The sequence below is a fragment of the Contarinia nasturtii genome, unplaced genomic scaffold (genome assembly GCF_009176525.2).
Source record: "Contarinia nasturtii isolate CC-2019 unplaced genomic scaffold, AAFC_CNas_1.1 Cnas_scaffold_285, whole genome shotgun sequence".
NCBI lineage: Eukaryota > Metazoa > Arthropoda > Insecta > Diptera > Cecidomyiidae > Contarinia > Contarinia nasturtii.
In genome coordinates, this window is record NW_022197640.1 from 6,281,034 (window position 1) to 6,305,234 (window position 24,201).

General features: G+C 32.6%; 4 protein-coding genes across 6 annotated transcripts; 1 reads left to right on the top strand and 3 right to left on the bottom strand.

Annotated features, from left to right (window-relative positions):
• Window positions 1–2,487: 2,487 nt before the first annotated feature.
• On the top strand, window positions 2,488–6,531 carry LOC116337547 (retinol dehydrogenase 14-like). 2 transcript variants are annotated; one of them, XM_031762205.1, is made up of 5 exons: window positions 2,488–2,625; window positions 3,193–3,301; window positions 5,322–5,585; window positions 5,669–5,784; window positions 5,882–6,531. In XM_031762205.1, the coding sequence occupies exons 2-5, from the start codon at window positions 3,261–3,263 to the stop codon at window positions 6,406–6,408; spliced, it is 948 nt and encodes a 315-aa protein (XP_031618065.1). In that variant the 5' UTR covers window positions 2,488–2,625; window positions 3,193–3,260; the 3' UTR covers window positions 6,409–6,531. The 2 variants fall into 2 exon arrangements, with proteins under 2 accessions (XP_031618065.1, XP_031618064.1); XM_031762204.1 differs by lacking the exons at window positions 2,488–2,625; window positions 3,193–3,301 and adding an exon at window positions 3,375–3,742.
• A 116-nt stretch (window positions 6,532–6,647) lies between these two features.
• LOC116337524 (protein MTO1 homolog, mitochondrial) lies at window positions 6,648–9,716 on the bottom strand. Its single transcript, XM_031762162.1, has 11 exons — window positions 9,562–9,716; window positions 9,189–9,289; window positions 8,951–9,111; window positions 8,495–8,867; window positions 8,300–8,439; window positions 8,136–8,236; window positions 7,853–8,066; window positions 7,160–7,753; window positions 6,993–7,096; window positions 6,866–6,926; window positions 6,648–6,795 (listed from the first exon to the last, which is right to left on the bottom strand). The coding sequence occupies exons 1-11, from the start codon at window positions 9,627–9,629 to the stop codon at window positions 6,697–6,699; spliced, it is 2,016 nt and encodes a 671-aa protein (XP_031618022.1). The 5' UTR covers window positions 9,630–9,716; the 3' UTR covers window positions 6,648–6,696.
• A 218-nt stretch (window positions 9,717–9,934) lies between these two features.
• Window positions 9,935–14,696, bottom strand: LOC116337534 (synaptic vesicle 2-related protein). Its single transcript, XM_031762178.1, has 9 exons — window positions 14,436–14,696; window positions 12,153–12,396; window positions 11,811–12,067; window positions 11,615–11,739; window positions 11,480–11,543; window positions 11,293–11,418; window positions 11,015–11,220; window positions 10,677–10,946; window positions 9,935–10,584 (listed from the first exon to the last, which is right to left on the bottom strand). Exons 2-9 carry the CDS (start codon window positions 12,361–12,363, stop codon window positions 10,287–10,289), a joined length of 1,557 nt encoding a protein of 518 aa, XP_031618038.1. The 5' UTR covers window positions 12,364–12,396; window positions 14,436–14,696; the 3' UTR covers window positions 9,935–10,286.
• A 626-nt stretch (window positions 14,697–15,322) lies between these two features.
• LOC116337515 (nose resistant to fluoxetine protein 6) lies at window positions 15,323–24,195 on the bottom strand. Of its 2 annotated transcripts, none has more exons than XM_031762141.1 (12): window positions 24,113–24,195; window positions 18,823–19,281; window positions 18,377–18,624; window positions 18,099–18,292; window positions 17,713–18,027; window positions 17,490–17,645; window positions 17,300–17,419; window positions 16,987–17,232; window positions 16,627–16,852; window positions 16,388–16,545; window positions 16,116–16,275; window positions 15,323–16,044 (listed from the first exon to the last, which is right to left on the bottom strand). In XM_031762141.1, exons 1-12 carry the CDS (start codon window positions 24,186–24,188, stop codon window positions 15,865–15,867), a joined length of 2,538 nt encoding a protein of 845 aa, XP_031618001.1. In that variant the 5' UTR covers window positions 24,189–24,195; the 3' UTR covers window positions 15,323–15,864. The 2 variants fall into 2 exon arrangements, with proteins under 2 accessions (XP_031618001.1, XP_031618002.1); XM_031762142.1 differs by having other exon boundaries at window positions 18,823–19,253; window positions 24,113–24,161.
• Between the last annotated feature and the right edge of the window lie 6 nt (window positions 24,196–24,201).

Sequence of the window (24,201 nt, forward strand, 5' to 3'; positions counted from 1 at the left end):
CTGTTTCTAATACATAAATAGAATGAGTAGGTAATTCACATATCTTAAATACAACCTAATCACATAGATTGCTTACAATAGATGACTCTCAAATCAAATTGCAAGTTGCTAATTACAAAGAGTTAATAGAGTGAAATATTGGCTTTTACAAAGTCATCTTGTTCTTATCATTTTCATTTTCATTCGCTTTTTGGAATTTTGAATGTTTTCATCCATTTAAAAGAGACAAAAAAAAATCTAAAACCAATGAAAAGGTGAATTCTGCAATTGAAAGTTAATTTCAATAACAGAATTGAATGTCAGAGAATAAATGAATTTTAATAAAATGTAACACAAAATACAAAAAATACTAACTAATCATCACTTTTTGTATAGCAGTGTTACATTTCAATAAAATTTTAGCAGAAATCTCACATTAATTCTCGGGCAATCAATTGTGTCTCATTTTAATATCATTTTGTGATTCGAACATACAATGTTGCTCGCTAGCTATTTATTCACCTAATGCTATATGGATATATGGATAGCTGCTATTTAATGCATTACGCTGCGTATACTCGACATAACAATGGTGTCATTGTTTTGAAATGACTTAAAATGTTAAAAAATTTCAAACAGTGAGACCATTGTTATGTGCAACAAACAAAGCGTCCAAGCGAAAAGATGCGGTAAATAGCTGATATAAATAGCTAGCTAGCAACATTGTATGGATTCGAGTAAAAATTTATTTGTTTCTTTCATTTTTTTTTGTCTAACAGTCAAACAACGATAGAAATAGTTACAACAAGCAAACAGATATGTAAAATATAAATAAAAACAGATGTTTAATCACATCGAGAAAAGATTAATTTAATACAATTTGTTCGTCCTTATGTTTCTATTTGACACAATAAAAACGATGTTTAATTAGAATTTTTGTGTTGTATTTATTCAATTTATTTATTAATTTCACCGTTTTATGACAGATTGAATGTATCATCATAATTTTACAATATCATTTGTAATTCAGTACCACTAGATCCAACCCCTCGAACCCCTGGTCAGAAGCTATGCGCTGCGTACAGACGATCGCAATAGTTCGCAACTTTAATCCACACACCAATTCTTTAAAATGATGTAGATATTAATTCCTTCCCCCGTTTTGTAATTGAAACGAAAATTGATGCTTAATTATACACTCGCTCTCCGTCGCTTCACATCCAAAAACTAAAAAACATATTTTCCTTAACATTATCGAAAGTATTATTACTTTTTTTTGCTAAGCCATACAAATAATATTTTGGGAAAATAGAAATTTGTTTTCATTTTTGTATATGTACACGTAGCAAGTCGAATTTTTCGTTCCAATTTCAAAATGAAAAAAAAAAACCATGACATGATGAGGTCGGACATCATGAAAGAATACTTTCACCTTGAAATTGTTTATTTATCATTCGCCAATGTATACCGGAACGAAAAATTCGACTTGTTATACAAAAATAAAAACAAATTTCTATTTTCCCAAAAAACTATAAAAAAGCAATAATACTTTCGATAATAATAAGGGGTAAGGACCGTCCAATATTTCTTTCCAGTATAGTGCGCGCGAGCGAAGCGAGCGAAAAGTCGCTAATAGATATATTAATATTGAACCAATTATTTTGGTTTTTTTTTAGACTGGCAATGCTTCTGATAGAACGAATGTCACCGACGGCATTAAAATAAAATTTAACAAATACACTTGATGAATGCAAATGAAGTGAAGAGCCTTACAATCTGTTAAATATTTTTTTTAATATAGCTGATTGGAATAACTAATTGACAAAGCATTGATGTTTGATAATATCTCGAGACATGACATGATCATGCAATTTATTTCTATTGAATGTTGACAACAAAACTAGAATATTTGATCAACGAGACATAACTTTTGTTCAATTTAATTGCGTTTGACAATTACAATTTACATTGTATTTAATGTTTACGTTTTGAATGTACTAAAAGGTAATTAAATCAAAATGGAAAATAATCGCTTGAATAATAATCAAGAATAATATAAAAATAAAATCTGTTTCTGTTAATAAAGTCATACAAACATTTACATTAAAAATACAAACAGTGCTCGGATGTCGGATAAATCATATGTCAAAATGTGAATTGAACAGAAAACAATCGCGTATTTTCTGATATTATTCAATGCAAATAAATTCTCGAAGCGATTTAAGTTTACACTTGCATATGGAAGCGCTGTCAATAAGTTTTAAATCTTCTAAATCCAATGCTGTACGTATTGTCATTGTTGATACTGGGTTCGTATGTAGGTATATGTGTTTCAAATGGAAAAATGAGTATGAAAGCTGCAAGGTGAAGAAAAATGTTGTGAGCCACTGTATAGCATGAATGATAATACATAAAACGGCGAAAGATAAATGTAAAAGTCTTTCGTATAAGACGTCACACCAAAACAAACTGCGTTCAACGTAGCATGAATGCCATTTGGAATGTAGTAGTTTTGTTTGCTACAACACTTGGTCCCATTGCTACTTTGCGGCAGCAACGGTAATGTGAAATAGAAATTAGTTTTTGGACAAATCTGACGACTTAAATCTTAAGAAAAATAACACGAAAAGTTAAGGAATAAAAAGGGTATGTATGAAATAAATTGAAATTATTGTGAATTATGTGGAATTCTATCGAAAAGGCAAAATCTCTGTGAATTCGAGTTTATTGTCTCATTGGAGTTGATTGATACGGTATTGTGTTGTTTTCTTTTATGATCGATCATATTATGTGCTTCATTTTAAATGGCTGTCAAGAGCTGAATTTATCCAATTGAAGTTATTTTATAAAATAATCTTACTATTATCATCATTCGTTCATGAAAATGTTGAACTCTCATACAAAAACAGTGAGCGCATGATAATTGGCAGATATTTTTTATATATCAGTTTGATAAATTCAACACATAGTCTGTGTGATCAGTAAAATACGTGTGTATCATTGGTGCGACTGTGTGCGTTTGTAATATTAACCATGACCATAAAACTTGACCAAGTAAAAAATGTTCAACAACAATCAGTGAGTGATTCGACGCTGTACACAGTGAAAGAGAGAAGACGAAGAGAAAGATTTGTACGCATGTAGAAAGCATCAAAAACAAAGCACCGCATATTAAAACAATACAATCTCACATGTACGTATTTTGTTTTACAGTGTTTGGAGTAGGGAGAAGGTAATATAGCATTCAACAACTCGATACATCAACGCTTGGCCAGTTTAACATGAATACAATAAAACTTAGTGGAGTTTTAAATTTTGCCAGGTAACTTATCGATTTTCTATTCATCGATTCTCATTTCACTAATAATATTTCATCGTCAATAACGTCATCAATTCAACGGCAGTGTGTTTATGCGTGTGTGTGTGTGTGGCTGTGTAGGTTTGATTTTGTTTTTATTTGCGGTTGGATCAGTCGATTCCTAAGTCCGACTAGTATACATTGTGCACTTGTCCGTGAACATCCACAAAAGCGATCGTGATTGAGCATATCGTTTCAGTTTATAAATTACACCAAAGTGTATCGTTCTTGAGCATACAATCATATTCAAACAATAGAAGTAATATTACAATAATAACTCATAATGCATGAGACCGACGCTGAATTTGAACCAAAGCCAGCAGATGATAATTTTGAGCTTCATTTCTTGGTTTTGGTGTTCATTCTTATTTTTTTGTTTGGTATTGGGCTGCTTACTTATTTAAGGTACGTTGGTGTTACGCGATTCTTTCACATTTTTTTTTTTATTTTCTGTACATTGAAATCTTAACGTCTTTGATGTGCACTTGTTATATTCGATTTCATTAAATTTTTGATGATATATTTGGAAACATGTGTACGACTTGTGCGGTACAAAAGGCGCCACTATTCAAAATAAGCTATTCATAAACATTTGAAACGTAAATATTTCGCTGAACACGTGCTAGACGCTAAATAAAGTTAGCTTCTAAACTCATTCGTTCAATTAGCGTCACTATGTCGGTCTCGTAACCCAGCCTAAGGAAATTAAAATTTAGCGCATTGGGTGAACCATTTAATAGTAAAATGAAAATATTTGGTAAATTTTTAGTAATTTCCAGATATTAAATTGAGATATTGTTAGCCGGCAGCTAACGTCAGGCGCTGAAATGGAGTGAAAACAATAGAAGTGATTTTGATAGTTGTAAAACACTTCTCCTGTTACAATCCCTATAATAATCACATCTATTATTTTCACCTCATTTTAGCACCTGACGTTAGCTGCCTGAAAAGATTCAGCTGACTAAAAATATCCAAATAAAATATCGCATATTTTCATTTTGTTGTGGGAATTTACAAAAAATCACATTTCATTGGTATGTATGTGTAGTAAATCAATGAAAGACACGACTCATTTAATCATGTAACATTTCAACAAATAAAATCGTTGTTGTCCACAACAAAGTAGCTTTCTCTCTGTCGCTTGTATACGCATCCGAATATATTCGCTTTTGGGTATTGTGAAGGGTCGATAAAGAAAGTCTTTCATTCGAATTTCGTGCCACTCAACCATATAAGTGACTTGGGATGGCTGGCAAGCGTATAAATGCCATCATTAAAGTCACTTTCGCGCGAGCTATATCTCACATTCTCTTGGATATTGTCGATATTTATTTTTGAAATTTTCGTACAAATATAAAATTCGACGATAAATATATATTACGATCAATGCGATATATAGCCAACTAATTAATATCCAATATTTTTTCGTCATTCTTGCAAACGGAAAACAATTGATGTACAGAACATGCGATCGTTTGTATATATATGAGCTCATATTTTATGATCGCAATACAAATAAAAAAATTTCAAGAATATTCATCTCATCAACCAAATGTGTGGCTTTCATTTATCGCAATTAACAGATTTTATGGATGTTTTTAGAGTTAAAACAAGTTTTTAGCTTTGAAAATGATGCGGACTTTTTGAAAATTCAATATTCAATTGATTTGGAAGTAATTTTCCAGTGAAAAAAAAAAAAACAAAATGATTAGACAAAATTAGTTATGTGAAAGTGCCAATCATCTTTAATTTAGCCTTGTTTTATCTTTAAATCACTGCGTCTTAGTTCTACTAAAATTGACTGTTTTTGTTTTGATTTTTTATTTATAATTTACTTCTCGTTTTCATGTCAATTTCAAATATTTTCCATGACCTACACAGATCGTGTGGATAAATATAGCTCTTTTCTTTTCTGTCAATTAACATCAAATACATTTGTATTGATACATTTCATGTCAAATGAATGCTTTATTTTCGTTTTTAGAAAATGGATTCAAGGCGGGCAATTTCACAACGTCGACCGGATTGATGGAAAAGTTATAGTTGTAACCGGCTGCAACACTGGAATTGGCAAGGAAACGGTTATGGATTTGGCGCAACGCGGAGCTCATATTCATATGGCATGCCGGGATTACAAGCGTTGCGAAATTACACGCCAAGAAATTATTGCCAAGACAGGAAACCATAATGTTTTTAATCGTGAACTGGACTTAGCCTCAATGGATTCAATTCGAAAATTTGTGGCCAAGTATGGATAATTTCGTTGGATTTTATTTTGTACCATTCTTTTTTCTTCATATAAATGTTCATGTCATCGTTGTTCTCCATCAGATTTTTACAAGAGGAAAAACGTTTGGATATTTTAATCAACAATGCCGGTGTGATGGCGATGCCAAAGAACTTAACAAAGGATGGTTTTGAAATGCAGCTGGGAGTAAATCATTTAGGTAAATTTTCATCGTTGTAAAAGGTTCTGCCATTTCATAGTATAATGAATCGATGTGATTTCTATATATTCATTTTTTTGATGAAAATCTCTTTCAGGACATTTCTTGCTTACTAATCTATTGTTGGATATTTTGAAATCATCTACGCCCAGTCGAATTATTGTGCTCTCAAGTCTTGCCCACAAATATGGTGAAATAAATCGCGCCGATTTGAATAGTGAAAAGTCCTACAATAAGTTTAAAGCTTATTCTCAAAGTAAATTGGCAAATATTTTATTTACGCAAGAGTTGGCCAGACGTCTTAAAGGAACGGGGGTCACATGTAATGCCGTACATCCGGGCGTCGTTAAAACCGATTTGGGTCGACATTTGGTGCATTCATTGATTAAAAAATTGATTGATCCATTCACGTACTTTTTCTTTAAGACTGCTAAATCCGGTGCACAAACAACAATTCGTTTGGCAGTCGATCCGGAATTAGAAAAAGTTACCGGTCAATATTTTGCTGATTGTAAACAGCAAAAAGTGGCCCCTTCAGCTCGTAAGAATAATAACGACGCTGAATGGTTATGGAAAGAAAGTGAAAAAATGACTCGTCTTTCGTCGCACACACATCCAGTTTGAGGCCCTTTAGTAGAAAATTATTTAAAAAATGATTCACATTTTGTTTGTGAAATGTTCTTGGTATTTTTTTTTTTCTTCAAAATACAAAGAAAAAGTGGTTGGGTGAATTGATACATTTTTTTTTGCCTTTCGAACACATTGCTATCTTGCAGTTAATGATTTGACATTTTGTGAAAATTTATGCCTTATGTCATATGTCTCTTAGAATAAATAAACAATTATTTAACAATACTTTTTTTTATTTTTTATTTTATTACTACCATTATTATATAAAAACTATGTTTACAATCAATTAATTGCTTGGCGTTGATTTCGTCTCTTGACGTATCGTAATAGTTGAACAATAGAACTAGGTGTAATTCCTTGTATTCTGCTTGCGGCCGCAATCTGAAATGACACATTTGAAATTTATTCACATTTATTAGTTAATTGAATAAATTTGCCATAAATTGCTTACTGTTTGTGGTTCGATCATTGCTAATTTCTCACGTTCCTCCACTGATAGGCTGAGCGCATTACTGTCGTAGACATAATAATCATTATTTAAATCTAAAAGCGATATTAATAAATTAAAATGCACTTACGTCGAATAATCAATATCACTGGGAATGATGAGGCCCTCATCTTGACGAACTTCTTCGATCGCTCTTGATTGTAAACCAATGGCATGCTCGTACATGGCTTCAATCTAAAACAACGTCATATGATAAATTATTCAATTCCTCATTACAAAATGAAACTCATAACAAACCTTGATACGATCACAAACTGATCGATCATCTTTTATCCAATCTAAATGCTCGGGATGTAATTTTGCGACCTTTTGTACTTCAACATCGTCAGTTGCAAATGTCAGCATTTCGTATGCAGATCTATATGCCTGCGCTCGTGTTTTTTCATTACCTAATTGTTCACGCCATTCGGAGGTATTTTTTTTGATCGATTTTAAAATACCAATTGCTTTGTTAATGCGCTCTTTTGTTTCGCACATGTGCTCGTAACGCTTCTTAGACACCAGGCCCATTTCAAACCCTTTTTTAGTAAGTCGAAAATCAGCATTGTCCGGCCGAAGTAATAATCGAAATTCGGCACGACTTGTAAACATTCGATATGGTTCATTTGTTCCTAGTTGTGTTAAATCATCAATCAACACACCGATATATGCTTCTGTTCTACTTAGTGTTAATGGTTCTTTATTTTGTACAGTAGCAGCTGCATTGGCACCAGCAATAATTCCTTGACCTGCGGCTTCTTCATAACCTGTTGTCCCATTGATTTGACCAGCTAAAAATAATCCCTTTACTTTTTTTGTTTCTAAAGTTGCGTATATTTCTCTTGGATCCACCTAAAATTAATTTGAAAAAAAAAAAAAAAACGTAAGAACAATAAATCAATTGATCAATCATTCGTAGCGCCTATTTAATGCGAGAAAAGAATATCTTACGAAATCGTATGTGACACCGTAGCCTGGACGTGCCATTACTGCATTTTCAAGTCCAGGCAACGATCGAACCAATTTATGTTGTAGATCTTCAGGTAATGTACATGATAAACCTTGTGGATAAATCAAATCACTGTCGAAACCTTCGGGTTCAAGCCAAATTTGATGTGGTTTATGACCAAAGCGCAATATCTTCGATTCAATCGATGGACAATACCTTCAAAGAGAATTATAATTTAAAAAGTGTACATTTTTAATTTCACATGAAAATCTCAATATATTATACCGGGGCCCATTTGCATCCTGTGTGACATGGTAGTTGACATGAAGATTGTTTTTGATTAGTTCACCTATTGATGGAGGTGTATGTGTCATATAACAGTTTAGCTGAAAAATATTAAGATCTTCTAGGCAAATATTTAAATTAATTTATGTTCAAGGAAATGTTACCTGATCCTTGGCATCAATCCAAACGCGTTCATTTAAAAATGAAAATGGAACTGGTGGGTTGTCTCCCGATTGAACAATTAAATTCGAATAATCAATGGTATCTTTTTTTATTCTGGGCGGTGTTCCAGTTTTAAGGCGACCTGAGGTGAAAAAATGGAAATAATCGAAATAATGTATAGGAATATGTGATTATACCCATTCGAAATTTTAAAGCTTCCAAACTATTAGCAAGTCCGATTGCGGGCTCGTCGCCAATTCTTCCAGCGGGTCGTATGTCTAAACCGATATTAATTTGACCTCTTAAAAATGTGCCAGTCGTAATGATTACAGTTTTAGCATTAATTTTGGTGCCATCTTTCAATAAAATTCCATTGCATTTTTTGACTGTTTTGGAAGAATCCTCATCGCTATCATTGAGATCACTTAACAGTAGGTCTTCAACCGATGAGCAATAGATGTCCAAATTTGGTGTATTTAAAAGTTCATTTTGCACCGCTTTTTTGTATAAATCTCTATCGATTTGAGCTCTGGGTCCCCAGACCGCTGGACCTTTGCTACGGTTCAGCACCTACGCAGATGATAAATTTGCATTGACATTGATTGGAATATTTCAGAGAACATTATAAGATGATTATTATGGAATATACTTACTTTGTATTGAACACCAGAAATATCACAGCAACGCGCACAAACTCCATCGAGTGCGTCAATTTCACGCATTAAATGCCCTTTTCCAATACCGCCAAATGATGGATTGCACGACATTTCACCTATCGTACTGAATTTATGCGTCAATAGTAATGTTTTTGCACCTAGTGATGATAAGAAGAAAAAAATGGAATTAATGAAAAATGGTCAACATCTAATGGAATAGATCTTGTTTTCGCACCCATACGAGCGGCTGCCGAACATGCCTCGGTTCCAGCATGACCACCTCCAATTACAATCACATCGTATTTATCGTCCGGATTTATTGATGATAAATGAGTTCTAAAAGTAATTTAAAATTCATATTGAATTACAATTTTTTACCAAATGAAATTCCAACAATTTGTTGTTTTTGGTTGAAAACTTCTCAATTGAATATTTGAAAACGTGTTGATACTGTACAGTTTGCAGTATTTTCATTGTGCATTGCAATTGATAATTATTATTTTTGATTTCATCATTTTGTTGCAAATAATTTAATAAATATTGTTTACCGCAAACTTCATAGTCAGTTTGTGTCAAATCAGCACATTATATTTAACACTAATACTCACCCATAGTATTTTATACTATTTTTTCTTAAAAATGTTGACACATTTTTAAACTGCGTTAATCGTATCATGTTGTTTTTTAAAAAAAAAACGCTTGAATTATGTTTAACTTACTATTTTCAATCTATAAGTAATTTCAGATTATAATAAGAAAGCAATATTTTGAGGTTATGAAACCAGCAGCACTGTCATTGAGAAATGTCATTGTTTGGCGCTTCATTTGAAATATACTTGCATGAAAATATTTTTTCCCATTTTGTTTTGATAAGTTCCTTGGAAATACCAAAATTATGTGAAAAAAATTACTGAAAAAAAAATCACCAAGACACATGAACAAAAGTTAATAACAAACTAAATTAAAAAAAAAACAGCAACATGATTTGAATGGATGGCGGCTCATATACTTAAGCTCTATCAACAGTATAAATTTGATACATAATAAAAAATAAATACGATATAGGTAAACATATAAAAGTATTTACAATCGAATCGCTTAAATTCTTTCATATGGTTCTTCGTTCAAGAGTTGAAGAGCAAAAACTGTATTCGTTTTGCTGCTTGAAAATTTTCCGTAACGATTTTACGTTGCAATAATTAGTAGAAAAGTGTTATATATTTAATATATTTATGTAGTTCGTTTGAATTGTTTGATTGCAATTCAAAAATAATAATAATCAGGAATCACATAATTAAATCGAAAGCACCAACGATACATTTATTAGCCTCTATTAAGTTGCCATATCATTTCCTCTGGTTTCATATGGTAATAAAAGACATGCTATACAAGCTGATACAGCGAAAATTACGTAAACTGTGACCGCACTAGATAAAGATGTTTGCAGAAGAACTTGGGCAACATATGGTGTCATCATAGCGCCAAATCGTGCCAATGCCGAACAACCGCCCACACCAACCGAACGCAATGCAGTCGGATACACCTCTGGTGTATAAACGTAAGCGGCTTGGAAAAGTCCAGCTATTACACCGCGTGCCAAAAATAGTATTATTGTTAATGCCGTCCGACTACTGAAATTTACCATCAATTCAAAAGAAACGAATTAATAATTAGTTTATTTGAAATGAAAATTATTTGCAAATTAAAAAAAAAAACCGCATACCCTCCGGTTGTGGTAAGCAGCGTAACACATCCAGCGTATAATAAAAATTGAAATGCCATTGTTTTCTTGCGACCACACTTTTCAATGATGAAAATCGTTGCGAAAATGCCGGGAAATTCAGCCAATGTTGTCCATAATAAATCCATATAATCAGTTGTTGCTAATTGACGACATTCAGTTGATTCACCTGCATTCAGATTATTTATATTTGGATCAAAGAGTTCGGTTGACATAAGCACCAGGCCGTAGTAGCAGAAGGCACATGACATCCTAAGAATATGCAAATCAAATTAATAAATCAATCAAATCGATATGAATTGGCAAAAAATCAATCGTACCATATAAACCATAAAAGAATGGTTGTGCGTCGAAGTGTTGGACTTAAGAGCGCCTTCACACTTCCTCGTGGACCTTGTGGACCATCAACGACTAACCTACCCAACAACATTGGCCTTCCATTATCTTTTGCGATTTGTTCTAAAGTCAACAATGCCTTATCTAGTTGGCCGCTCGATGTATGATATCGTGCAGATTCCGGAAGCCACTGAAATTATGAAGATAATTGTAATAAGTGAGAGGACGCTTTTAGGCATGTAAAGTAGACTGAATTGCATACAGGTGTTATGCAGGCAAATATAAATAATGGCGCTGAAGACAGCCTCAAAAGCCAACGCCATCCCAAAGTTGGTGCAACTGCCAACGCTAACGCAACCTCAAAACAGGCGCCCAATGCCCAGAAACACTGAAAAAACATTTCGAACATCATTCAAACTATACAAAATACAAAAATAAACTCAACTCACATCTAAGAGTACAACACACTTTGCACGTTGTTTAGTTGGTAGGAATTCAGCGTACAATGTAACACTGTTGAAATAAAACGATCCATCGATAAAATGCAATGCAGTAAAATAACTTTTTTTATGTTATATACTTACGATTGTGGTACACATCCTATAGCAAATCCAACTAGACCACGTAATAGCAGCAACCATGCAAAACTTGGTGCAAATGAACTTAAAAACCCGTATAAGAATAGCAATATTCCGCATAGTGTTAAAGCCTGTAAATCGATAAATTTTCATTTCGTATAAAAAAAATGTGTGCAAATCATTTCTGTTGATTCAAAATTACAGGTTTTCGGCCGCATCGATCACTGAGCTGTCCCCAAAATGTTGAGCTCATCATCATACCAAGGAATACAATGGTTGTGGTGAGTGCTTGCTGATATCGAGTTATTCCCCATTCACACTGCAATGCCGGACCGAGAACACTCAAAATCGTCATTTCCATAGAATCGGCCATCCAACACAGACCAACGCACAATGATAATTTCACTTGAAACCAACCAAATCCAAGCGCATTCACCGCCTGTGTGACCGTATATGTATCTATTTGAGAGAGAGAGAAAAAATTGTGGAGTGTGAAAAAAATCAAATCTATTTGTTTAAATGAAGACGAATAAAAGCAACGAACCATCAGGAACAACGCTAACGGATGACATTTCCAAATCTTGATTTGCAAACGCTGTCAAATCCGTGGCTTGAGAATTGCGTTGTGAATGTAAATTTGAATGCATAGAATGATTGTGCAGATGACTGTGGTGAATGTGTTTCGATGAAATCGGTACATTTGCACCGGGCATTTCTTCATACTCTTTCGTTACCCCAGGTCGTCGTAATCCCATCGTTGCATGCAGCTTTCTAAATAGGCCTCAATTCTACAATGGCAACAAAAAAGAACTCATGTGTAAAAGAATTCTGCACTTTCATCTTGTAATTGTCGCACAGCGTTTGCCGCTTAAATGCGTCATTGAAATCTTTCTGCTTGGTGGAATGTCTTTCATAAATTGTAATTGTTTATAATGTTGTAAAAATTTCATGTAGAATTCCGTATGGAATGTGAACAAGTTGATTTGATGGTTTTGCACATAACCATTTTGGTTGGACGCCGCACCAATTGATTGTCATGAAAACAATTGAGAACACAAAATAATGGCATTGTTAAAACATACATGCCCAGACGCGTATAGCACAGATGCAAAATACACACGAACACAAAATCATAAAGAAAGACAGACAGAAACACAATCGGAAATGCACTCATGCGGAATTTTCCTGGTAAATTTTCTGCAACTGACCTGATTACAAAATCGAATTTTGATGGATTAGCATTTTAAGTATTGATGCATGAGCTCATTGGCCGTAAAAGCTGACTGAAAATGCGAAGCTTCAGTATACACGATGCCTACTTACTGTTTTTTTTTTCGTATTAATTGTGATGAAGTAATTTCAATTTGAAAATATTCACAGAAAGAAAAAACCACGAAAATAAATATACTATATTCAAAACATATTGTACGATCCCAAATTCCATTTCTTGCAATAATTACATCATCCACAAAAAATCACTGTGTCATAAATAAATAACAACATCAAGTTGAATGAGCAGAAATGTTCTTTAAAAAACGACACAGAGTTACCGCATGTAAATTAAATGCACACGCACGCACACATCAACGAAATAAAATTTCAAGTGGATTTTAATTTACACGAAAACATCAGAAACCGTTTGTTTTTTTTCTCATTCGGCATAATTAGATGAACAATGTAATGAAGTAGATTCATAAAAGAAGAAGTACGCTCTCAAGCACAGACTAATCGAGATCGGCACTGTGCTGATGATGATGATGATGGTTCTTCTCGATCCAATGGGAGTGTGTAGTTGTAAAATATGCGCATCGCGCTCGTACTACCTTATAAGAAGTTATTAGCGATACAAGTACAATATAAAATAAATATGGATGAATTTAGAAAGAAAGAAACACGAACGAAAAAAAAAATCTCTTAAACAAGCGAATGGAAAAAGTAATAATAACAATAATAAAATAATAAGTGAGCATAGCATACAGTCCATGTACATTTCATATATTTAAACGAAAACAACAACAGCACATTCAATATATTGCATTAGTCATTCACATGGTAAAATGCTTTCGGTACGTCTACGTGCTGCGATGTACGAAAAATCGAATTTGACGATATTTGAATCAACAAAAATATGAAAGTCAAGTGGCTTATATATTCGCTAACCGTGTCTTTTCATGTGAGACTATGCAAATGAATACATCGGCGTAAATTTTTATATTACACACATACACACCATATTATTCTTTCGTTCAAATTGGATTCCACAAGGCATTGTCAAAGTTTTTTTTCGTTTCTCCTCCGTTTCTTCTTCATTTGATTTTTGCCGTTTTATTTCGCATTGTTTGTTTCTACATTCTATTCTTATTGGTGTCATATTTTTACCATGTTCACAAGCGAAGAGGAAAAAAACCTACACAATATAAGAATTTAATTACGAAATCATTTTGTGAAACAACCGAATGAGCAAATTTAAACTGTGTCTCTCATGGCGGTGATCCGAAACTATTGTGATTATATCAAACAACAATGAATATTTGTTTATATTTGAAATGTGAAAAGGAACAAAAACAGCGTCAGCACTTTTGTATGGCATCCAATTCAGAAGTGTACGATTATCTATTTGTACAAATAACGATCGCCGTACAAAAAACGATCGATAACGTTTTAAATTTAAATGTATATCTTTATCACAGACGTGATTGTTCTTTTTATCCATTCGTGGACCAGCGAAACAATAAGCACATTTAATTGATGTTAAATCTCTTGTTTTCTCATGAACTATAGATTTCAATAAACCATAAACAAAAGTAAAATGTGTTACAAAACTCACTGATATTTAAACTGGTCTATGCACTGCGATTGTAATGGATTATTACTTTTAAGTCTCCAATTGTCTTGATCGATGACCCAATTTAAAATATAACTAATTCCAGTCGTTTCATGTTTAATAACTTAAAATTTTGTTGATTTAAATTCGATGTCAACACACTCAAATGTGTATGCAAAAAGAAATTTTGTTTTGTTATTGTTCTATTGCAAAATGCACGCCGATGAAAAATGTTTTACGTGTTATTTATGTATCGTCATTCTATCAACTGATTCAAACTTGATTTGATGTAATTGTTAAACAGAAAGTCATTTTCGATGTATTGGTCTTGAAAATGTCGATGCCAGCGAGAAAAAACACATATTTTTGTTTCTTTCTTATTTCTTTTTCTTTAAACATAAATTTCATACGAGAATGAGAGTATGTGTGTTAGCTTACTGTGACCGGTGTGTGTATGTGCGTGTGTATGAGTTCCACAACTGAAGTGTATATGTGAGAGAATATAACTTGAATTTCTCTTTGTTAAACTTTCTTAAGCACACATATGTATATACGGTTCAGAGTTTGTTGTATGTATTTTATTTTCGGTGTACAATATTTACATTACATTGAGTGCTTGTTTATTTGCCCCTCCCAAGCATTGTATACATTCTGATGTTTGGAACATTTTGGTACATTGTTTGATTTTTTTTCTTCTTCTAAATATTCAAAATAATTCGGCAAGCAATATAGCAATTAATGCAGAAAAAGAATTTAAAACAAAAACACATTCAAATTGCAACAATCAATTATTTACAAAATTATTTCCAATATATATACATATAAGTATAAAAAAAATTGAGATACAATTTTTTTTTCTCTAAACATTCATATATTTTGAATTTGTCCTAATAACTTACACATTTAAAAAAATAAATTATGGTTGTTTTTCCCTTAAATAAAACTAAAGTATATTGTTTTGTTCCAAAAGAAATTGTATATATATAGTTTTTTTGGGCACGGTGCACATTGAGTCGCAATATTTCAATATCCAATTGAAATGTGGTATGTATAAATGTTATTTTGTGCCCCGGGTCCTATTTCATAAACAGTCATAGCCAAGAGAGTCTATTTATCAATGAATTTAAAAGATTTTCAAATAATAATGTGAATATTTCACAAAATTTTAGTTATTGTGACAGTCCATATTTAAAATCAATTGTCAAGAGATTCTTGGCCGAGACTATTTATGAAATTGGGCCCAAAATCAGATCATTTCTCTGCCAATTTTGCACTTCAGACGATTATATCCAAAATCTCTCTAACTCTCAACAAAGGATTATGCCACAGTACATTGTTCCATCTCCATTTGGGTTACAGTCAAAAGTTTTGAACATCACTGAAAATTGAGTTTGCGACTTAATTCAATTCAATATTTTGATGTATATATAAATCAAAGCATTTTTTTCGTATCGGTCAGCTCCGTTGATGATGGCGGTGACATCAATTGCTTTCGATTGAACGATTGCTTTAACAATTTTGCTGATAAATTTGTATATGGAATTTCGAACATCATCGAAAACACGATCGCCGTTATATAAACAATAACTTTGATTCCAGTAGTCATTACAATCTGAAATAATTTTAAAACAACATAAAATGAATAATGCAATTTAAATTTGATATATTTTTTTTTCTACCAACCATTGAAACTGGATGAATGTGTGTACTGTGATCCTGCCAGCCGTATAACATGCTTATAACAGCTGGATTCAGTAAGTAAATTGCATATGACATTTTATTGATGTGAACAAAAATGGGAAAATTTAAAATTTTTGCAAAAACTCCACCATAACCGGTTTGGCTGAAAAGAGAATAGAAAAAAAATTTATGAATATATATTTTTTTATGTGAAAGCTTTGGGAATCGGTTAAAAATATTGAATGGTTTGTGTCTCAGAGAAAAGCTTATTATACCTGGCAAGTATCATCCACGATATTGATATCGGATAAAATACTCGGATAAATGTGATCAGTGGTGCAGCTAGAAAATGTGATATTTGACGATTTAATGTCGAAATGTGCGAGCAAATGGCGATAGTTATCATCACAGTCCACACAGTTTTGATGGTTCTCTTGAATAAAAAGAAATGATACATTTAAATAAATCGATTTTCAATTCAAAAAGTGTTGCATACCATCGTCTAGATACATACCTCTCCCAAAGGCATTACACCATTCAATGTGAACATCGCATATCCAGTTCCAACTCCAATTAGATATGGAAGGATTCGTGTCCATGGTGCAATGTACATATCTGTGCCCAATGAATGCATTACGTCATAGGCGGGCGTAAATTTTGTGAATATAGCTATCGATAGTATTAAACCAAAGAATATTCCAAATAACGAAAAGAATATTGCTTTTGCTGTATTTGGATATCTGAAATATAGATAAATTGTATGAATGTTACTAAATGACATTTTACTGCAGAGAATTGGACGTTTTTTTAGAACATCCGAAAATGAGCAAAAATCACTTAATCGGCAGCCGATTTTATTTGAAATCATAATTACTTTGCATAGACGAAGAGAAGTATTGTGAATAAAATGAAAAATTGCATTTCGCATGCCAATGACCAAGACCAATTCACACATAGTTCATCTTGGGTAAAGAGATTTTGAATGTACAAGAGATTTCGCCACCAATATTTACTGCACATAATATCGTGACGCTCATGAATCCAAAACGGTGATGTTTCTACTAGACGGGCGGTCATGAACTCCATGCAAGCAACGACCACCAAATACATTGGTGTCAATCTTAAAATATTACAAGAAAAATAAATGAATACAAAAAAAAAACAATATAAACACTTCGTGATGATACCTTATGTAACGATTGAGTAATTGTTTGAAGAATAATTTTAAATTCTGGACGAATGAATTGGTTCTTATCTCTTCTATTTTTGCTTGGTTACGTAAAAAATTATACGATAGCAATAGACCGCTAAAAATTCGAATTAAAATTGGTTGAAGTTGGTTGGAATGAAGCGTAAAACTATCATGTTAACACACACCTAATGGTAAAGAAAACGTCCACTATGATTGGTGTTGCGCTAATCCACTGCCATAAAGGTTGTTCACCATATGAAAATGTCATTGTCACATTGTGAACTGTGAAATGATTGAACCAGTAAACGTGAAATAGAAGTATCAAAAAACATCCAATTGATCTATAAAAAAAAGTGTGACACAATTAAAAAGTAAATCAATGATAAAAGAAACTATAAAGGTGCATACTTAAGTCCATCAATGATGGGTACAGCATTTGTGGGCTTTTTAACACTGGTAAGTATTTCTAAATTTTTTCTCACAGAAAAACAATCAATAAACTCATCGACGAACGTTTTCTTTGGTACATTGGATTTGTGACAGTGCATCACTACATCTGGTGGATTCAAATGAGAATCTGTAGCGAAGTTCGATGACACAATACCATTGTTATCAGCTTTTGTATCAATTGGATGTTCAATTTTAATCACCGTCACTTCATTATCAGCGGATTCTTTTGTGTATGCAATGACCATCATTACTAATGTGAAAATCACACATAATCTAAAATTAAATCACAATATTTGATTATCAGAATGTGCTCATTTATATCATATGCATTCGTTTCAATGTACCCAATTAATTGGAAGCTTCTTCTTTCCATCCAGCTGGTTTTCGCATTAAGATCCTTGACTTTTAATACATTTGGTTGATAGTCGTGCATAATTTGAGCGTCTAAAGTTGCCGAATCGAAGAATTCTTGTGCTAAATTGGCGACATCTTCGTTTGGACAAGACTTTGGCAGACATAGGCCAATGTGCAAAACTTTCTACAATTTGTATAAACAAAATAATAAATCACACACATCAAATCATGAAAATGATGAACGAATGTTGTTGTATTGAATACGTACATTTTTTTCTAAAACGAATTCCACTTGAACTTGCCAGGGCGAACGATGTTCGGCATAAACCATTCGATAATCAATATCGAATGGAGCTGTTGCTGTCCATAAATCGGCATGCATAAAACGTTCGAAACGATTCGATGATATTGTAAGAGGCGGCGGTTTTTGTACAGCTTCACATTCTTGCATCGATCCCATCCAAAAGTTGTGACCGAGCACAAATCCAGATGCCGGAATTCCAGACGAATCCAATGCTGAAAAAATTCAATGCTTCATCAATTCACACAAATAAAAATAGTTTCGATAAATTCCAAACGATCGCACTTTTCACAAAGAGAAAAGTCGCTTTATTCAAATGAACTTTCCAATTTTGACAATCTACATTTGAACTTTCCCAAGGTTGTTTTCGTTTATTTGTTTGTTTTTTTTTCACAAGAAGAAAATTTGCTTACCTTTTATCGCCCATATCTCTTTTCGATGAATACTGTCGTAGATTTGGTTTAGTTCTCTGTAGCATTTATTCGTTTGTGGCCGTTGCGATGCGATTTTAACAATGCCATATAAAATTGAGGTTGATTTCAGCCGATCATACTCTTTGTATGATGGTGCAAACTCTTTTGATTTATTATTTGTTGTCGTTTCATTTGTTGAATTATAACAAAATCGATCGTTGCATGTTTCGGATACGATGGTCGCTGTTGTCATTATCGTTGATATTTTGCGAATTTTCGATTGTGTTTCATTCGTATCAAGATTATTCGCTGAAACACTAAACGCCTTTCCCGAATACTGGCTCATTGGTATCGTTACGGTAAATAAATGTAACAAAACTATAGACACTTTGAAATTCATTTTATACGATTGTTTTTTTTTACCAAAACTACTAAAATAAAGAAAAATGACGTCAGTTACTGGAATGAAAAATGAATAAATAATATTTAGTTCAAAGAAGCTACTCGATTTTTTGGGTTTTTAATTATTCATGTATATTCCCAAAAGCGGGGAAAAAATCAAGGTTTCAAATTTTAATCTAAAGTGACATATATGCAGAGTTTTGAAATTGCGTAAAATGCAAATGAAACCGATTTAAGAACTGAAACTCTATAAAAAACGATTTTATAAAAAAAATAGCAATTGAAGAAGAGAGAGATAAAGAGAAATAGAAAATGATTGTCAATTTTTCCAAACATGGTATATGTGGTGATATGGTCAAATCGCATCCTTGAACTGACTGCCGAGTCTTACATCTAACTGAATGTTATTTTGCTTGGTAAACTTATAACATTATATGGTTATATCGATTTCCAAACATCGAACGAGGCAGATACATCACACATGCAAAATATGTTGCGTTTAATGACAAATTAAGTAATACGCTTAATTATATTCAAATAATATGTGCATGCAAATCGTGCGCTAATCATTTGGCGACTAATCGCGAATCGCTTCTTAAAAATAGCAAAGACATTGTTGTGGCTGATGTAAATTGCCCGAAAGTAATTTCACCTGAAACAAAAACAAAAATGCCGCACTAAAATGAATGCCAATCATCAATGAGCTCATAAATAATATACACGTTATTGACTAGACCGATAATTTTGTGCAATCATCAAACCTGCTGTTGCACACGATAACATCAACACATTTATTTTACTTTTCGTTCCGTGTAGAGAGGAACACAACAGAAAATACCGGAATGTATAATGAAAGGAAATCGAACTGAATTATAACATCTTATTCTTTGCGAAATATATATTTCGGATGTGTTGTAAAAGAGAGCAACAAATGCGCCACCAATTCTGGTGCAATGTGAATGAAACAACACGAACAGATTGTGAGATGGCGATTTAAATCATCTTTGTGGTCATTTATTTTTATTTTTGTTGCTTTTTTTTTTCTTTTGACAGACAATACACAGAGCGTCTCATATGATCAATATACGTCATATCGACTCAATGAGTTGTATGGGCTTTGAAAGTGAAAGTATTTCATAATCGGCAATCATCGTACCTCAATTCCCAAAATATCTTTGCATATTTTGTCTGGTTACTCTGAACTTTTTTGTTGTTGGTGTTGTTGTCTTCGATGTTTTCGTCTCTATCTTTCTTTCAATCTATCTGTCTATTTCTGTCGTATATAAATTATTATGTTTGGTTTTTCTGTGTCATTGTGCAATGCATTTGCATATAACTTTTTTGTGTGCGTGTGTGTTATGATCTAAATTACGATTTTGGAAATAAGATAATGCTTGAACGCGATCTTTAAAAAAAATGATTCGATTTGAAGCGTCAATGAAAAAAGACACGTGCTTTTGAATTGACCACATTGGAAGCAGGTACAAATATTTACTTTAGTTCCGAACGATAAATTAGATTTTACATTAGTTTGTTGTTGTCGCTATTCGGATATTGTTTTGTGGTCTATCGCGATAATGATCTCTTTTTATTTTGCTCAATGTAAATGATGTATGTAATATTATGGAGATTAAGATGGTTTTTATGTAATCGAATGGTTACGTTTTGGAATTGTATTAGTACGCAGTCCGGTTATGAGAATAGAAGAAAAGCACATCTGAGCTCATTCTTAACAACCAAAAACAGTCAATTTCTTTGGCATTGATTAAAATATATTGTAAGCGCTTCGGCGCAAGGACATAAGCCAAGCCATGTTGGCGGAAAACTTTATTGTTTTGATCGTTCACATTTTTAACCGGTGACATATTGTTGTTTATTCTATTTTGCCATCATTGTTGGTCTTCTTCTTTTCTTCAATTTACGTGCATGTCATTTTTCAATCGCGTAAGTAATCATAAATGCTGTTAAAACAACAATAAACATTATTTGCGTATCAATTTTTATAGCTCTTATGAATTAACACGATAGTTACAAAATTTTGTGCAAAGTGCATGTTTATTTATAAATTCAATGCAAAATGGCCTCTTCAATGTTTTTTTTTTATTTTTTTCTCTCTTTCGTTTGAAACACTCAAGCAAATGAACCACATTGGATGCCCTTAACAGTTTTAATGGCATCTAATTGATCAGAAGCATTCTGAATGTCAATGTTTAAAACTTAAATCAACAAAATATTAGCGACAATTTTGAAGTTGGTGTTGTTTTTTTTTTTTTTTTTAAAACGTAAATTTTCTCAACGGCATTTCTGTGGTTGACCATACGCGAAGTATTAATTGTTTATTTCGAAAGGCTTTAAATTATTTTCGCACGCATTATTTTTAAAATGTTTACGTTGATCGTAAATAATTTTAATGCTCTGCTAAATAAGCTAATTGCATTTTATTTCATTCATACAAATATGTTAAAGTCGTAGAAATGATTTTGGTCGAATGACAGAAAAAAAGGAATCCCCGCGATGACTTTGTGATGTATTGTTTTTTTTGGCATTTTAGTCAATTTGTATAATAGTAAACTGGACGGCATTGAACTATGGAAATTTAACGGAAAATATAAATCGAATAGTATCGGTTCCGTTCAGCTTCATTATCAAGTCTGATGCCCTTGTCCACATTTGTGATCAAAATATTATTCAAATCGATATTGATTCAAGTATATTCTAGAATCTCCATTTGATATTGATTCGAGAGGTAATCGATTTATGAAGATGCAACTTAATTTTTTTGTTGTTGCAAATTTTGTGAGGTCGATGCACCTCTTCCATGGTCAATATGGGAATTCATTTCCGACGAACTGTATCATCGATCCATAAACGAAAATGTCTCAAAAGCCCGTTCACGCTTTTGTGAACTGAAACAATAAACATTTCAAATTGGAATTCCCTTCTTGAATCGATATTCTTGATCTCTTCAAAACTCAATCAGCCAATATATTTGCGAACTCTGTTCGCAAGCTGGTTTTATTTGTTTCATTATTATTCATGATGAGTACTTAATGTTTACTTTCACATCTTTTTTTTTTCTTCATCTCTCTATTCATTTTGAAAAAGACTGTCATGCGTCAAGACATCAATAAAGATTCTAAAGAAGTGATTACTTCATAGTTTTTGTGCTATATTGACCAGTGACACCATCTTTGATCATCATCTATTCGAATTTGCTCAATTTTATGTTTTCACTTGCTACTTTTCCAAATAAGACGCTTGAATTTCAATTGAATGAAAGCTAAAACATTTAATTTTTCTTTCATTCGAAATAACCGATTGTAGCAAGTCATGTATAATTAATTAATTTTGAATTTCAACCAAAAAAGATCGCAAATCATGGTTTGACAAGAAAAAAAAACAATTTCCACGTGCAACAGTTGATTCTAATAAACGTGCTCCATTCAAAGATGATAAAGGAGGAGTAAATAATATATCAACAATAATTACTATGTGGCGAAGGTAAAAGGTATTGTATGCGATGAGTAAACAAAGCGATTTTTTTAAAAATTCCTTCAACGCGTGCAAAGACGCTTGACATTGTTGCTCGACACATTCGAGGGAGCTAGAAAATATTTTTGCCGCTAAATTCATGATATCTGAATTTTAAATGAGATTGAGAGTCCCCGATTAGGACTGACGTATTGATAAGGATAGAGAGCATGTTTCATTTGTTTTAGTCTCTTCGGGAGAACATGATCATGTTCGCCAATCATCGGATGCCAATAATTGTCGCCATTTAACCAGAGATTAATTGTTAGACATTGCAATTAAAAGCGTAATATATGACTTTAGCCAAATAATTAGGGATTGGCGAGTTATATGTCGCATATGTTTGTTTTACGCGTCACTCAATGTTTTGTGGTTCGAAATCATTTCAATCGTTTCGTTTTTTTAAATAAAATTTATCAAACAAACCCGTCCCTTGAGACTTATGTAACTGTAAAATGAAAATAACCTCATACACAAATACATGCGAACTTAAATTTTTTTTTTTAATTTAAAACAGGAAAGAAAAAACAATTATTGAAAAAAAAGAAGCATAACACGGCTAACCGTTGATCAATAAAAAAAGACTGCCGAATTTAACTTATGTAATTTTTGCTTTTGTTGTATTTATGTGACTTTTGTAAGCTCTTTGCGATCTACACGTATGTGAAGCAATGATCGCATCTGCATAACTCTGGCAACCGTTACATTACGCAGATGGAAGAAATTTATAAGAAGAGTGAAATAATATCTTTAGCAGACACTTTCATTTTTATTTATTTCTTCTCACAATATTTGCTTTACAACTCTTTCTTTGTGCGCAAGCGCACGGTCATGTTCACGCATTTCATTTGTCGAATTATGAGTTTAATTTCGATTGTGTGTGTACGTGTTTTTCAATGTACAACAATCGTATGCATTTATCACCAAAGATTGCTGTCATTGATGTGCATCAGCCAATTGAGACCATTTGATCAAAAGAATAAACAGTAAAGGCGAAGAAGTAAGAAAATTTAAAGTGCACCAATCATAACGTTACAATATAAGCCATCGCTCAAATAAATTAGACGTTGATTTCGATTTCAATCATGTTCACAAATGTTTTTTTTTTCATCTCATCAGTCCAAATATTTACATTTTATTATACAATATGATTTTATTTAACCCAATTTTATTTTGTCAAAAACTACAAAAAAATCACACTCTAAATGAAAGTGAAATTTGGATGATATGATTTTAGATCACTAGCACTCTTCAAAAAAAAAAACCATTCCAATAATCGATTTGCTAACATTGGACAATTTTAATTTACTGCTTTAAAACACTTGCTTGACTATAGAATATAAGTGGTAACAATTACTTGTGTTATGTTGGGGTTGTTTGTGGTGTCGTTCCATGCATCTCAACAGTTTCAAAACTAAATGTGAACTGATCATTCATAACGGATCG

What these genes read in the sequence shown, in the direction of transcription:
- LOC116337547 (XM_031762204.1), top strand. Translation starts at nt 3,621, where the DNA reads ATGCATGAGACCGACGCTGAATTTGAACCAAAGCCAGCAGATGATAAT. An exon ending in GGGCTGCTTACTTATTTAAG is followed by an intron (nt 3,743 to 5,321) that starts GTACGTTGGTGT and finishes TTTCGTTTTTAG; the next exon opens with AAAATGGATTCAAGGCGGGC. An exon ending in GCTGGGAGTAAATCATTTAG is followed by an intron (nt 5,785 to 5,881) that starts GTAAATTTTCAT and finishes AATCTCTTTCAG; the next exon opens with GACATTTCTTGCTTACTAAT.
- LOC116337524 (XM_031762162.1), bottom strand. Translation starts at nt 9,629, where the DNA reads ATGATACGATTAACGCAGTTTAAAAATGTGTCAACATTTTTAAGAAAA. An exon ending in CAGTTTGTGATCGTATCAAG is followed by an intron (nt 7,097 to 7,159) that starts GTTTGTTATGAG and finishes ACGTTGTTTTAG; the next exon opens with ATTGAAGCCATGTACGAGCA. An exon ending in CAATGATCGAACCACAAACA is followed by an intron (nt 6,796 to 6,865) that starts GTAAGCAATTTA and finishes GTGTCATTTCAG; the next exon opens with ATTGCGGCCGCAAGCAGAAT.
- LOC116337534 (XM_031762178.1), bottom strand. Translation starts at nt 12,363, where the DNA reads ATGGGATTACGACGACCTGGGGTAACGAAAGAGTATGAAGAAATGCCC. An exon ending in ATAGGATGTGTACCACAATC is followed by an intron (nt 11,544 to 11,614) that starts GTAAGTATATAA and finishes TTATTTCAACAG; the next exon opens with TGTTACATTGTACGCTGAAT. An exon ending in AGTGTGTTGTACTCTTAGAT is followed by an intron (nt 11,419 to 11,479) that starts GTGAGTTGAGTT and finishes ATGTTTTTTCAG; the next exon opens with TGTTTCTGGGCATTGGGCGC.
- LOC116337515 (XM_031762141.1), bottom strand. Translation starts at nt 24,188, where the DNA reads ATGATCAGTTCACATTTAGTTTTGAAACTGTTGAGATGCATGGAACGA. An exon ending in ACAACCCCAACATAACACAA is followed by an intron (nt 19,282 to 24,112) that starts GTAATTGTTACC and finishes TTTTCATTCCAG; the next exon opens with TAACTGACGTCATTTTTCTT. An exon ending in GTGTAATGCCTTTGGGAGAG is followed by an intron (nt 16,546 to 16,626) that starts GTATGTATCTAG and finishes TTTTTATTCAAG; the next exon opens with AGAACCATCAAAACTGTGTG.